The 13,775-nt window shown below is 40.8% G+C and overlaps 1 protein-coding gene across 1 annotated transcript in view; it reads right to left on the reverse strand.

The window, feature by feature from the left end:
- The window catches only part of CROCC2 (ciliary rootlet coiled-coil, rootletin family member 2), an 825,280-nt gene that overhangs the window by 275,801 nt on the left and 535,704 nt on the right, over window positions 1-13,775 (reverse strand). The window contains 1 exon segment of the mRNA XM_030216488.1: window positions 6,124-6,362. Coding sequence (XP_030072348.1) covers window positions 6,124-6,362 — 239 coding nt within the window.

Here is a 13,775-nt window from a genome sequence, read left to right on the forward strand (position 1 = left end):
ATATACCTTGACTACTCTCTGTGCCTGCTGCCTGCCTGTTGACCCAGCGTAGACCTTAACTACTCTCTGTGCCCGTTGTCTGCCTACTGACGCAGCGTGTACCTTGACTATTCTCTGTGCCCGCTGTCTGCCTACTGACCCAGCGTGTACCTTGTCTACTCTCTGTGACTGCCCCCTACCTCTTGCCCTCTGGGCTTCTGCCTGGCTCCAGATCCAAGACTATCTCCTCCTCTCGGCTCCTGTTCCACCTGGCTCTTGCTCACATAAGTCCTGCCGGCCACCTGCACCTAGGGATTCAGCATCTGGGGAACGGCGGTCATCACAGGTGAAGCCTCAGGGTTGCCCGACCACCGAGTCAGGATCTGGGTCCTCCTCTTCTTCAGGGCACGTCAGTGTTCTTCTCGGCACAAGGACTCACGAGTCTGACACATGTGGATAAAGGTGAGCCAGTTGATGTAATGTATCTAGATCTTCAGAAAGCTTTTGAATTAGTCCCTCATGTTTTGTGCAGAGTTCCGAATAGGTCGTATGGTGGCACGCTTGTGACACCCAGGGTGAGTGGAGACCCCGGAGCGACGCCAGTGCTAGAGGTCACGCTAAGCCCCGACCATAGAGTGCCTCCCCCACAGCCACAGAGTGCCAGTTCTCCGCTATCAGAGTCTTCCTCTTCTCAGCCAGGAGGTGCAGTCAAAATGGAATGACGAGAGGCTCTGGAACAACAAACGGAGGACTTAGGGAGTTCAAGCGGTTTGAACTCCTAGGGAGCTGTGCAAGGATCAACTATTTCTGCAGGAGATTTATTGGCTGCAGATGGTGAGGTGAGCATTTTTACTTTATTAGTTCAGAAGGTACAGACTCCATTTGTTCCTACTTTCCTAGAAGAAAAACCACTTGAAGTTACCCTTGACAATCTCTGGACCTTAATTAATAATCTGGGGAAAGTTTTATGTTCCCAGATTCAAGTTTTGGCGTCTCAAACTCAAATTTTGAAGGAGAAATTGGAAACAGTTGATGTGGATATGAAAAAACTGTCAGAGAAAATTGAATTACAGGAGAGAGATGTTGAAAAAGTGCAGGAAATACAATCTACTATGATAAAAAATACAATGAATATGTGGAAAAAATTGAATCTATGGAAAACACTTTGAGAAGTAACAATCTACAATTTTTGAAATTCCCTAAGGTTGGGTCTATTACACCTAGGAAAATGTTAAGGAATTGTATAAAAGAAATTTTTGGGGTTCCAGAGGACTCTATTCCCCCTTTTCTCAAATATATTATCTTCCGAATAAACCGATAGAAGGTCAATTGGTTCCTAAACATGCTGATTCTCCTTTAGATATATCAGCAATTTTAGAGTCCTCGGACTCAGAAATGGTTACCGCTTCAACCCTATTGGCCTCTGTTGCTTTAACTCCAGATAAAACATGGTTGATGAAGATGTTTTTTAAGAACAAAGATAAAGACTTTATGGGACTTAAAATACGTGTATTCCCAGATGTATCAAGAGAGACTCAGAAAAGACGTCGACAGTTCTTAATACTTAAACCAGGGGTTCTTTAAATCAGTACTATTTTTTATTTACGATACCCATGCAAATGTGTAGTACGTTATCAGTCAATTAAATATGTTTTTTTTAGCCTTCTCATCTCACTGAACTTCTAGTAGCCAAGGGATCTGAGGGGATAAGTTAACATTAATATTAATGTTATATTGATGTTCTTGTTAACAATGCTCTAGAAATGTAAATAAGGGCACTTTGTGACTACTTGGGTTATAATTCCTATAACAGTACTAATATATAATAAATCCACTTATGCATTCTTGGATCCTAAGTTGTGCACTTGAGGATAGTTATTGGTTAATTTTCTTTTCTTCAGAATTATAATTTGTAATTAATCGCTGATAACCTCCTTTTCTGTACAAGTTTTACTTGATTGTAAGAATTCGAAATAAAATTAAATTAAAAAAAAAAAGAAATAGTCCCTCATGAGAGGCTCCTGAGAAAATGAAAAGCTATGGGATAGGAGGCAATATTCTGTTATGGTTTTGGAATACTGCACAGTGCACATACACAGGTGCTCTAGTGCTGCTCTTCTGTGCATTTATATGCATAAGGTGCACATAACCGCAAACAATCAGTTATAGAAGTGCCTTTCACATTTGTACCTGAGACAATGGAGGTTTAAGTGACTTGTCCAAGATCACAAGCGCATTAGTGGGATTTGAAACCTGACTTCAGTGGTTCTCAGCCTGCTGCTCCGACAATTGTCTTCCTTTTTTGGTTCTTATGAATCATGGCCTTAATCTAACACCCAAATTCCTTCCCAAGTTCTACCTCTAAGCTTTGTAATAATTAGTGAAACTACATTGCAAACTGATGTAGATTGATAACCGTGAGAGATCCAGGCAGATTACCTCAGCTTTCTGGGAAGCTTGAAACAGTTATACTGTTAAAGTTATAATAATGGCTGTTATATGTAGGCTACATCACGCTTCTTAGCACCATTCTCTTCCAGTGGCTTATATTCCTCCCTCTTTGATCTTCTAGAGCAGTACTTCTCAGTCTTTTTTGGGGGGTATAGTTTCAGGTTTCTTTGATCCTCGGGGCATACCAAATCAAATTTTGCAAAGTTATGTTTGCTAGTCATTGGCTAGCGGCCACATGACTGTGAAATGACAGATAATGTACTTTAAATCACAATGTGTAGTATTAACAAGCCTAAAACATAATTATGTAGAAATTTAGGAGAAGAGTATGAAAACTACGACATGATCTAATACAAGGTGCTAATTCACTCTCTTCAGATGTCCATGTTCATTGAACAGAAGAAAAATAGATCACCTTTTCCCAAAAAGGAGCACTTTTTTCTAACCCTTCTCGCCCAGAGGCAGCACCTCCCCCAGGCATAACTTTTATTTTTTTCTCTTGGCCCCCTCTTCTGGCAGCACTTACTCCCAGAGGCTGCTCAAGGCAGTCTGTTGCCCGTGCAAGGGATGAAATGGTGTCCCCCTTCCTAAGTCACCCAAAAGAGAGTGCCCCCCTGAAAACTCTGCTCAGGGAGGAAGATGAGGAGGTCCCCTCACTCAGAACACTGGCCAGGTATTTGCTCCATGAAAAAAAGAATGCAATTTAAAATTCCCAGATTACTAGAAAAAAAATGAAAACTTGGCTAACATTGATTATACTCAAGAAAAATTGTTATGTATAATTAAGTAGCCTAAAAGTCTAATAAAAAACCCCCACTAACATCTGACCTTGCATATCACAATATTAAAAAGCAAACATAGATTCTGCATCCACAGAAGCCTTTATCATACAACAATGGGTGCAGAGCAGAACTAGGGCATGTCCCCATAGAATTCACAATACATAAAAAATTCTGAATCTGGTTTCATCTCACTAACATAACATAACCCCTTTCCAGTAGCAAGCATACAAAGCCCTAGGCTTACACTAAGTCACTCAGGACCTATAGAACAATTCTACCATTCCAGAACAGCACCAAGAAGGACCTTCCTAGGAAAAGGTAGCATTTTAAATACTGCAGTGAGCCCATAACTTCAATACACCTAATGGAAAAATTGAACAAGCTGGATTACTACAGATCCCTTTAGACATTTATCCCTGAATTCCATATAAGGCGTGGTGAGTAGCATGCATTAAATTGTGCTTGTGGCCAATTTACTTGCAGTACTCAATTGAGTAATGAGCCAATTAGTCATGATAATTGGCCGATAACAACCAGTTATCATCACTAATTGGCAATAAATGGAATTTACTCGCGCTTCTTTTTTAGGCATATTCTAGAGGCACATGTAAATTTCAACACATGTAGCTGAAAAGGGGGCACAGCATGGAAGGAGTGTAAGCATGTTGGGGGTGTCAATCACATTTACATGCATTGTTATAGAATTCGGGGGAACGCATGTACATTTAGGTGTGTGCATTTACACCAGGTTTTCAGTGGTATAAATGGCCACGCCTAAATGTATGTGCATGGCCTATGCGCTATTATTCTGTAAACTACCGTATTTTTCAGACTATAAGACGCACCGGACCATAAGACGCACCTAGGTTTTAGAGGAGGGAAATAGGAAAATTTTTTTTTCCTTTTTCCCAACTCTAAAACCTAGGTGCTCCGGTGCATCTTGTCCGAATCCCTCCCTCCCTCCGAGTTCGGGATCGCCATCAGGGTTACCTCCTCCCCCCACCCCCCAGCCCTGTCACCACTTCTCCCTACTCACGCGATCTTCCCTGGTGGTCTAGTGACGTCGGGGCAGGAAAGAGCCCCCTCTTTCCTGCCCAGCGCGCTGCTCTCCATCCTCCTGTATGCATTGCTGCCTGACGGTCTCGGCAAGATTCAAAATGGCCGCCGAGAATTGACGGCGATCCCGAATTCGGAGGGCGGGCGGCCTGCCAGCCAGCCAGCCAGCCAAATCTACCTTCGGACTATAAGACGCACCCCCCATTTTCCTCCCAAATTTGGGGGGAAAAAGTGCGTCTTATAGTCCGAAAAATACGGTACATCTTACTGTAGACGCAGTTTACAGAATAGCGCTGAGTGTGCTATTCCGACATGCCTACATTTAACACACCTTATATAGAATCCAGTCAAGACCCTCTCCTAAAACAGGATAAGTGACCACAAACTAAAAGAAAAAATATGTAGATAAAAATTAACTTGAAACCCAAAAGCCAGACTCTGTATACAGTACAGCACCAGAGAAACAGAAAGATGCATTTCCTATTGCGCTATGCAAAATATAAAAATAGCACATGTTAACTCCCAGACATGTTAGAATCACTAAATGGAAAATAAAATTATTTTTTCAACCTTTGCTGTCTGGTAATCTAATTTTTCTAATCCTATTGGACACAGTCTCTGGTTCTACTTTCCACTATCCTCTTAGCTCACAGTCCAGGCTCTCCTGTTCATTTACCTTTTTTTTTTTTTTTTTTGCTCTCCTCTTGTCTTCTTCACTTCCTCATTTACATTTGTCTCCAACATTGATCTTTCATGCTCAACTTTCTTCTATGTATTTTTCTGCCTCTCAGTCCACTCAAATTTCATTCCTCTCTCACTATCCAATTTTGAAGCCCCCTCATTTTACTGTTTCTGTCTATAGATTTCTATCTCTTCCCTTCCCTTGTATTTAGCAACTTCTCTCGCTTCCCTTCCTGTCCCTTGCCCATCATCTCCACCAATTTCCACTTCCACCTCTCTATAGGAGCCAGCTATGTGTGTGTTAGTGGATGTGAACACCCCTCAAAATTGGGCAAGCTACTTCACTGTGTCCAGGGAGGGGTAAATTTTATTGTGTTTGAAACCCTAATCATTTTGAAATGTTGGCACCTATGCCCCTGTTTCCAGCATCTCCCCATTCTCCCCTTCCAATCCCTCCAGGTCCAGGATTTCCCACTTCTCCCTAAGTCCAGCAACTCCCTTAGATCTTCCCTTCCACCTTCTCCATGTCCAGCATTCCCTTTGATATCTACCTTCCCTGGGTCCTGCATTCACCCCAGTCTCTCACCTTCCACCTTCTCCATATCCAATATCCCCTACAATGTTTTCCATTCCACCTCTCCTGATTCCAGCATCTGCCCCGGCCTCTCCCCTTCATCATCTCCCAGGTCCTGCATCATCCCCAATCCCTTCCACTCTCCCGGTCCTGCATCTGCCCTGATCTCCCCTTTCAATAATTGGGTGCTGATTGTCACTAATAGGCACCAATTTGGAATTGGGTGCATATTTTGCTATGCAATATTCTTTAACAATATGCACCCAAATCCTATAGAAAGCAACCCAAAAGGGGGCATGACAATAGGAGATACATGGGCGGGTCAGGGGTGTTCTTAAAATTTGTGGGCAGTGTTATAGAATACCGGGGATATGTGCCCAAATTGAGCACCGGGAATTACACCTGGTTTCAGCAGACGTAATTCCTGGTACTCAAATTGGCTGCTAAAATTGAAACTAAATGCTAATTCTATATTGGGTGTTTATTACAGAATAGCGTTGAATGCCATTTTTTGGCACTGATTTTTGAATGCCATTTACTGAATCTAGCTCTTACTGTCTATACTTCTGCTCCTTTCATTTCTCTCTCTTATACGGTTACCTGATTCTTTCTCCTTCAGTCTTTTTTATTCCTGTCCGGAGATCAGTATTGGATTTCTGTAGTGCTTCCTTTTCTCGGGTTTCATCGCCCAGTGCCCTTCGTAGTTCCAGTGTCTCCTTGCGCTGGGTATCCTGCACATCTTTTGCCTCCTGTAATTGGCGATGAATTTCAGTCAGGTCCTTGCGAACTCCATCACAAGTATCCTCAGCCAACCTCAGCTGAGTCTTCAATTTTTCCACCTAAGCAGAGAGAAGAACCATAACAATGTGATTTCACATTGTAGAATCTACAAGAATAACTGGAACTAGAGACTGAGATGGAAGAAAACATCCCCAAGGCTGAAGGAAGAGGCAGCAATGTTCCAGTGCACTGAATACCCTGAAAGGTAAAAATTACCACTGGCTATAACACTGAAGTTAGACTACTACACAATGCTAAGAGGTGTGATCATGTCATCCTTCATCTCAAGAGAGCAGCACTGGTTTCCTATCTCACTTCAGTGCCAGTTTAATAACTAAATAATCACTCATAGAGCCTTCTATCTAGCACTACAGAATTTGATCAAATCTCACTTTCTATGCTACCTTGGGTGTTGAGATCATCCCTTAACCATTCCTCCCTTCGCCCCTCCCCACCTCCAGAGCTAGCTAAATACTACTAGAAGAAGGAACACCTTCATTTTTTGTGCACCCTCACTTTGGAATTATGCTACTTTACCTAAGGCTTAAAGAGTCCTATTCTCATTTTAAGGCTAGCTTGAAAATATGTCTGTTTGGTCTTGCATTAAAGGAGGACAACTAAAGTGGAGACTGAATTGGAGTTTGCCAGTCATCTAACATCTTCCTCCTCGATCCCTCCCTTGTGTCCTTTGTGGCACATGTTGTTCTCTCTCCCATTGTTCTTTTTTCCACCTCATTTAGAACATTGTGTACAATTCTGGAGACCACACCTTCATAAAGTTATAAACAGGATGGAGTCGGTCTAGAAGGCAGCTACTAAAATGGTCAATAGTCATCATCATAAAGCATATGGGAACAAACTTAAAGATCTCAATATGTATACTTTGGAAGAAAGGCAGGAGAGAGGAGATATGATAGAGACATTTAAATACTTATGCAGCATTAATTCACAGGAGGCAAGTCTCTTTCAATTAAAAGGAAGCTGTGGAACAAGGGGACATAGGATGAAGGTGAAAGGGGATAGATTCAGAATTAACCTGTGAAAATACTTCTTCATGGAAAGGGTGCTGAATTTGTTGAATGGTCTCCTGGTAGAGGCAGTGGAGACGAAAATAGTATCTGAATTCAAGAGAGCTTAGTACAAGTACATATGATTTCTAAGGGAGTGATAGGGAGAGTAGATGGCATGGATGGGCACACTGGATAGGCTATATGGTCTTTATCTATCTACATTTTCTATGTTTCTCTGTTTCTAAATGAAAGAACAATAGAAAGCTACAAAGACAAATAAAAGTTAAAAAGAGCCTCACATAGGAAGTTTATCAACTTGCAATAAACTAAACTAAATATTCTATAACAGATCACCAAAATTTAGGTGCCAAATTTCCACAGGCTAGTAGTCTATTCAATACGGACTCTTACACATGTACGACTTTAAATCAGTCTTGGATGTTGTTTAAAAATATCATCGTCGTGGAAGCCCAGACCAGATGTATTTCATGTATTGACAAAGGTGGAAAGAAGAACAAAAGACAGCCAGCATGATTAAAAGGTGAAGTGAAAGAGGCTATTAGAGCCAAAAGAACATCCTTCAAGGAATGGAAAAAGGATCTGAATGAAAAAAATAAGAAGCAACATAAGCGCTGTCAAGCTAGATGCAAAGCATTGATAAAGAAGGCTAAAAGAGAATATGAAGAGAAATTTGAAACAGAGACAAAAACTCACAGTAATACTTTTTCAGGTACATCAGAAGCAGAAAGCCTGCAAGGGAATCTGTGGTATCATTAGATCATGAAGGAGCAAAACGGGCACTTAGGGAGGACAACGCCATAGCAGAGAGATTGAATGAATTCTTTGCTTCGGTCTTTACGGAAGAAGATTTAAGAGATCTACCTGTATCAGAAATGGTTTTCAAAGGTGATGATGAGGAGGAACTGAAAGAAATCTTGGTGAACCTGGAAAACATACTGAGCCAAATCAACAAGTTAAAAAGTGATAAATCACCTAGACTTGATGGTACACACCCCAGGGTACTGAAAGAACATGAAATTGCTAATCTGCTGCTAGTGATCTGTCATTAAAATGGTCCAGATTACCTGAAGATTGGAGGGTGATCAATGTAACACTGATTTTGAAAAGGGGTTATAGGGTGATATGAGAAATTACAGACCGGTAAGTCTGACTTCAGTGCCAGGCAAAATAGTGGAAACTATTATAATGAATAAAATTATGGAACACGTAGGCAAACATGGTTTAATGGGACAGAGTCAGCACGGGTTCAGCCAAGGGAAGTCTTGTCTCGCCAATTTGCTTACAAAACCTCAGTAAAAAGGTGGCCTGTGGTAGTGTGAGCACATCTTTTGGGCACACACTGGGCCACTTTTTACCATGGCTGGGAAAAAGGCAACTTTTTTAATGGGCTGGGAAATTAGCATGCACAAAAATTAAAACTAGCGCGTTCCTTATTTATTGCCTGAGCCCTTACCGCCAGCCATTGACTCTGTGGTAAGGGCTCACAAGAGAAATTAAAAAAAAAAGGTAACCATGCAGCGAGCACCAATGTGGTCATGCTGCTAATTGCCGCCAGAAATGCCCCCCGCAGTAGAAAATATAAAAATATTTTCTACCGTTAGATTTGGCATGTGCCAAACTCGGAATTACCACCAGGTGCAGGTGCTACCCCAGCACTAGTGCTGATTTGGCGTGTGCTACCCACGTGTTAGCCCTCCTGCGGCTTTGTAAAAGGGCCCTTTAATTTTTTTGAAGGCATGACTATATATGTGATTAAAGGTGAGCTAGTTGATGTAGTGTATCTAGATTTTCAGAAAGCTTTTGACAAAGTTCCTCATGAGAGACTCCTAAGAAAATTAAAAAGGCATGGGATAGAAGACAATGTTCTTTTGTGGATTAGGAATTGGTTATTGGACAGAAAACAGAGGCCAGGGTTAAATGACCATTTTTCTCAATGAAGCAGGGTGAATAGTGGAGTGCCGCAGAGATCTATACTGAAGCCTGTGCTATTTAACATATTTTTAAATGATCTGGAAATTGGAACAACAAGTGATGTAATTAAATTTGCAGATGACACAAAATTATTCAAAGTTGTCAAAACGCATGCAGACTGTGAAAAATTGCAACAACACCTCAGGAAGCTGGAAGACTGGGCATCCAAATAGCAGATGATGTTTAATGTGGACAAATGCAAAAACATGCACATTGGGAACAATAATCCAAATCATAGTTACCTCATGCTATGGTCCACCTTAGGAGTCAGCATCCAAGAAAAATATCTAGGTGTCATTGTAGACAATACGCTGAAATCTTCTGCCCAGTGTGTGGCAGCAGCCAAAAAAGGAAACAGGATGCTAGGAATTATTAGGAAATAATGGTAAATAAGACTAAGAATATTATAATGCCCGTATAGCATTAAAGATATAGCAGAATTAGAAAAGATTCAAAGACGAGCAACCAATATGATAAAAGGGATGGAATTCCTCTCATATGAGGAAAGGCTAAAGAGGTTAGGGCTCTTCAGCTTGGAAAAGACATGCTGTGGGGGGATAAAATGAGGTCTACAGAATCCTGAGTGGTGTAGAATGGGCAAAAATGAATCTAGTTTTCACTATTTCAAAAAGTACAAAGACCAGGGGACACTCAATGAAATTAAATGGAAATACTTTTAAAACAAATAGGATGAAATATTTTTTCACTCAAAGAATAGTTAAGCTATGGAACTTGTTGAGGGAGGATGTGGTAACAGCAGTTAGGTTATCTGGGTTTAGACAAGTTTTGGACAAGTTCTAGAGGAAAACTCCATTGTCTGATGTTGAGAGAGACATGGGGAAGCCAATGATAAAACCCTGGGATTGGTAGCATGGAATGTTGCTACTATTTTGGTTTCTGCCAGGTACTTGTGACCTGGATTGGCCACTGCTGGAAGCAGGATACTGGGCTAGATGGGCCATTGGTCTTACACAGTATGGCTATTCTTATAGAATAGTAGTATAAACTGGCATTTGCATGCCTAAATGTAGGAGTGCATATTTACACCAGGTCTATGGCTGGCGTAAATTGGAGCACCAAAATGCAAAATTTATATATGTAATTTACAGTATTCTGTAAGGTACCTGCACAACTATGCATCCAGCTTTTCCTACATTTGCACCCAGCTCTGGAACGCTTTACCTAGAAACATTAGAACTCTGAACACCCAACTAAAATTTCAAAAAAACCTCAAGACTCACCTCTTCCGGAAAGCCTACCCATCAGACCCGAACTAATTCATGAACAATGCATCACATCTTTTGATCTAAGAAATGAACAATACCCCTTCCACATAATCCTATTACTTCAAACTGTACTAATTTTAACACTCCAGTTATAATTAAGTGTACTTCTACCCTTATCCTACTCTGTATTGCTCACTAGAAGCTGTAGTCCCATCGCCGGAGACTTATCAGCCTCATTGGGATTACTTCTCTCTATATGCTACTGTATATTCGTCCCAGAGTTATATTCTCTTTTCCGGAACCTTATCAGCTTCCTTGCACCTACTGTTACTCTATTTTCCACTCTGTATATATTCCTGGAGTTGGTACTCTCCTCTCCGGAACCTGTAAGCCACATTGAGCCTACTGCTATGCAGGAAAATGTGGGATACAAATGTAATAAATAAATAAATAAAACTATCAGCCATGCCTATGACACACTCATGCTCTTTCCTTGTGAATGCCCCCTTTTGATTTACATGCTAAAGCTATTTTAGAACAGAGATGAGGTGCACTACTGCCATTTACGTGTGTTACTATGGAATGAGGGGGTATATAAAGATCAATTGCACAAAATTTATTTATTTATTTTGTTACATTTGTACCCCACGCTTTCCCACTCATGGCAGGCTCAATGCGGCTTACATGGGGCAATGGAGGGTTAAGTGACTTGCCCAGAGTCACAAGGATCTGCCTGTGCCTTAAGTGGGAATTGAACTCAGTTCCTCAGGACCAAAGTCCACCACCCTAACCACTAGGCCACTCCTCCACTTAACATCATGCTGCAGGGAATTGGACGGGAATAAATGCAATGAGTTGGACTCAACTCAGAACAACTTGAAGAAAGGTGAATCAAACTTCTTCAGCTTTACATTATAATTCAGCTCAGAGAGTTGCAAGAGAATCACGGTTATAGTAGGAATTAGGTAAAAATTACAACAATTGTTATAATAAAGACCATTGCACAGAAGAGATTAAAATCTTATTCATAAAGCCATAAAATTCAATATGATCATGTTTCAGTAAAAAACCTGCAATGGGGTATAAAACATGTGAATCTTGCTTTTGGGTTTTGACAATGACTTATAACCAAGGACACTGTATATCATACCTGGTTCACAACCTAGAACAAAAATAAATTCCTCTAGAAACATACAAATATATGGCTTTGCAATCTGAACTTAAGAATCTAAATAGAAGTCTAAATTAATTTGTTAAAAAACATGAGTTCCTGTTACTTCAAAAACTCTTTCCAAAAATCCATATGATATCAATTTTAGAACCAAATATCATAATTAATAGATTCCAATTTTTTTATTTTATAACTAAACAAAAACTATATTTGACCACCTCTGAGAAAAGGTGATTAAGGTTTCCAGAAACAAAAAATGAGATTTTAATGAATTCTGTTAGAGCAAACCGTAATACAACCATTCAAACCTCATCCTTTTATATGAAATAAATAAATAAATAAATAAATTAATAAATAAATAAATAAATAAAAAGTTACTGAAATTTAAACATGTTACTTTTATGGATTGCTTAAGGATTCATGACATGAACAATCAGCTATTCGCAACATTTTGGATTTGCTCACCTTTTACCAGACATATTGGGGTAAATTCAGTAAATGGCGCCTAAAGATTGGCACCGAAAAACAGTGCTTAGCACTATTCTGTACATGGCGTTATAAGTTAGGCACCGTTTACAGTATAGCACTAAGCACCAAGAGCTGTGACTTCATTTAGGTGTGACCATTTACACCAACAAAACATTAGTGTAAATTCCCTTGCCTAAAATAGGCATGGATCCCCCTTATTCTATAACAGAACACATTAACTGTGGGAACTCCCCTACTTCTACTACTACTTAACATTTCTAGAGCGCTACTAGGGTTACGCAGCGCTGTACAGTTTAAACAAAAAGGACAGTCCCTGCTCAAAGGAGCTTACAATCTAAAGGACAAAATGTCAAGTTGGCAGTCTAGAATTCTTGAATAGAGGTATAGTGGTTAGGTGCCAAAGGCGACATTGAAGAGGTGGGCTTTGAGCAAGGATTTGAAGATGGGCATGGAGGGGGCCTGGTGTATGGGCTCAGGGAGTTTATTCCAAGCATGGGGTGAGATGAGGCAGAAAGGGCGAAGCCTGGAGTTGGCGGTGGAGGAGAAGGGTACTGAAAGGAGGGATTTGTCTTGAGAGCCACCCACGTTCCTCACATAGCTGCACCCCTTTTTTGGAGCCACACATAATATTTACATGTGGATCCGGGCACATAAATATACGGGTGTAATTTTTAATTAATGCCAATTAGCACCAATTGATTGTTAGCACCCAATAATTGGTGCTAATTAGTTCACTGTTCAGTTAAATTGTACATGCAAATTGGGACATCTCCCGCTGAATATCCACAGTTAGGCGCTTAAACACTATTTAACTAGCCAGGAGCCATTCCTGGCTGGTTAAAAAGTTTTGAATTGAGGGGAGGGATAAATTTAGTCATTGAAATTCTATGCAGAGAGCAGGTTTTAGTCAGTTTGGATTAGGGAGAACATTAAGAACCTAGCACTCATTTTCAGTGTTCGATAGTGAAATATGAGGCTTGCAATTTAAAAAATTCCTTGGCTGATGATCCTCCCTCTCAGTACCTGAGAAGATTAAAAAAAAATTGCTTGGAGCCACAGTTCCCTCTGTCCCTTCCCTCCTGGCAATGCATAATTTTAAAAATCCCCATTAAATCTGTGTGATCTCACTCTGACCCCTTCCCTATAAGCAATGTATAAACTGGGGGAGGGGGAGCCTTATGGGAGACACTATCCAGGGTTGTTCCAAGTGTATTAAATATCTTAGAATGATGAACCTTTAGTCTTGAATCTCTCTTAACTTTCAGGTCCTTAGGTTCTCACTGATTCCTAAGATGTTGCTAATTAAACAACAGCCATGATTGCCCCAACACGATCCTTCCCAGAATGGGCCTGCATTGTGCAGTATCTTTCCCATTCTTTTCCCTTCCTCCCCCATTCCCTCCATCCCCTTTATGGTATAGCAGCTCCTCCTCTCCCTTCTTCCTTTCACCACAGCCACATCCCACAAGGCCATGGCAGCATGTAAGATACAGTACCTGACGCCAACCCTGAAATCTTCCCTCTGCCACATCTCGCCCCCTCTTACTCAACTTCCTGTTTCTAGCAAGGGTGGGATGCGGGAGA

This window comes from Microcaecilia unicolor, chromosome 10 (genome assembly GCF_901765095.1).
Source record: "Microcaecilia unicolor chromosome 10, aMicUni1.1, whole genome shotgun sequence".
Lineage (NCBI taxonomy): Eukaryota > Metazoa > Chordata > Amphibia > Gymnophiona > Siphonopidae > Microcaecilia > Microcaecilia unicolor.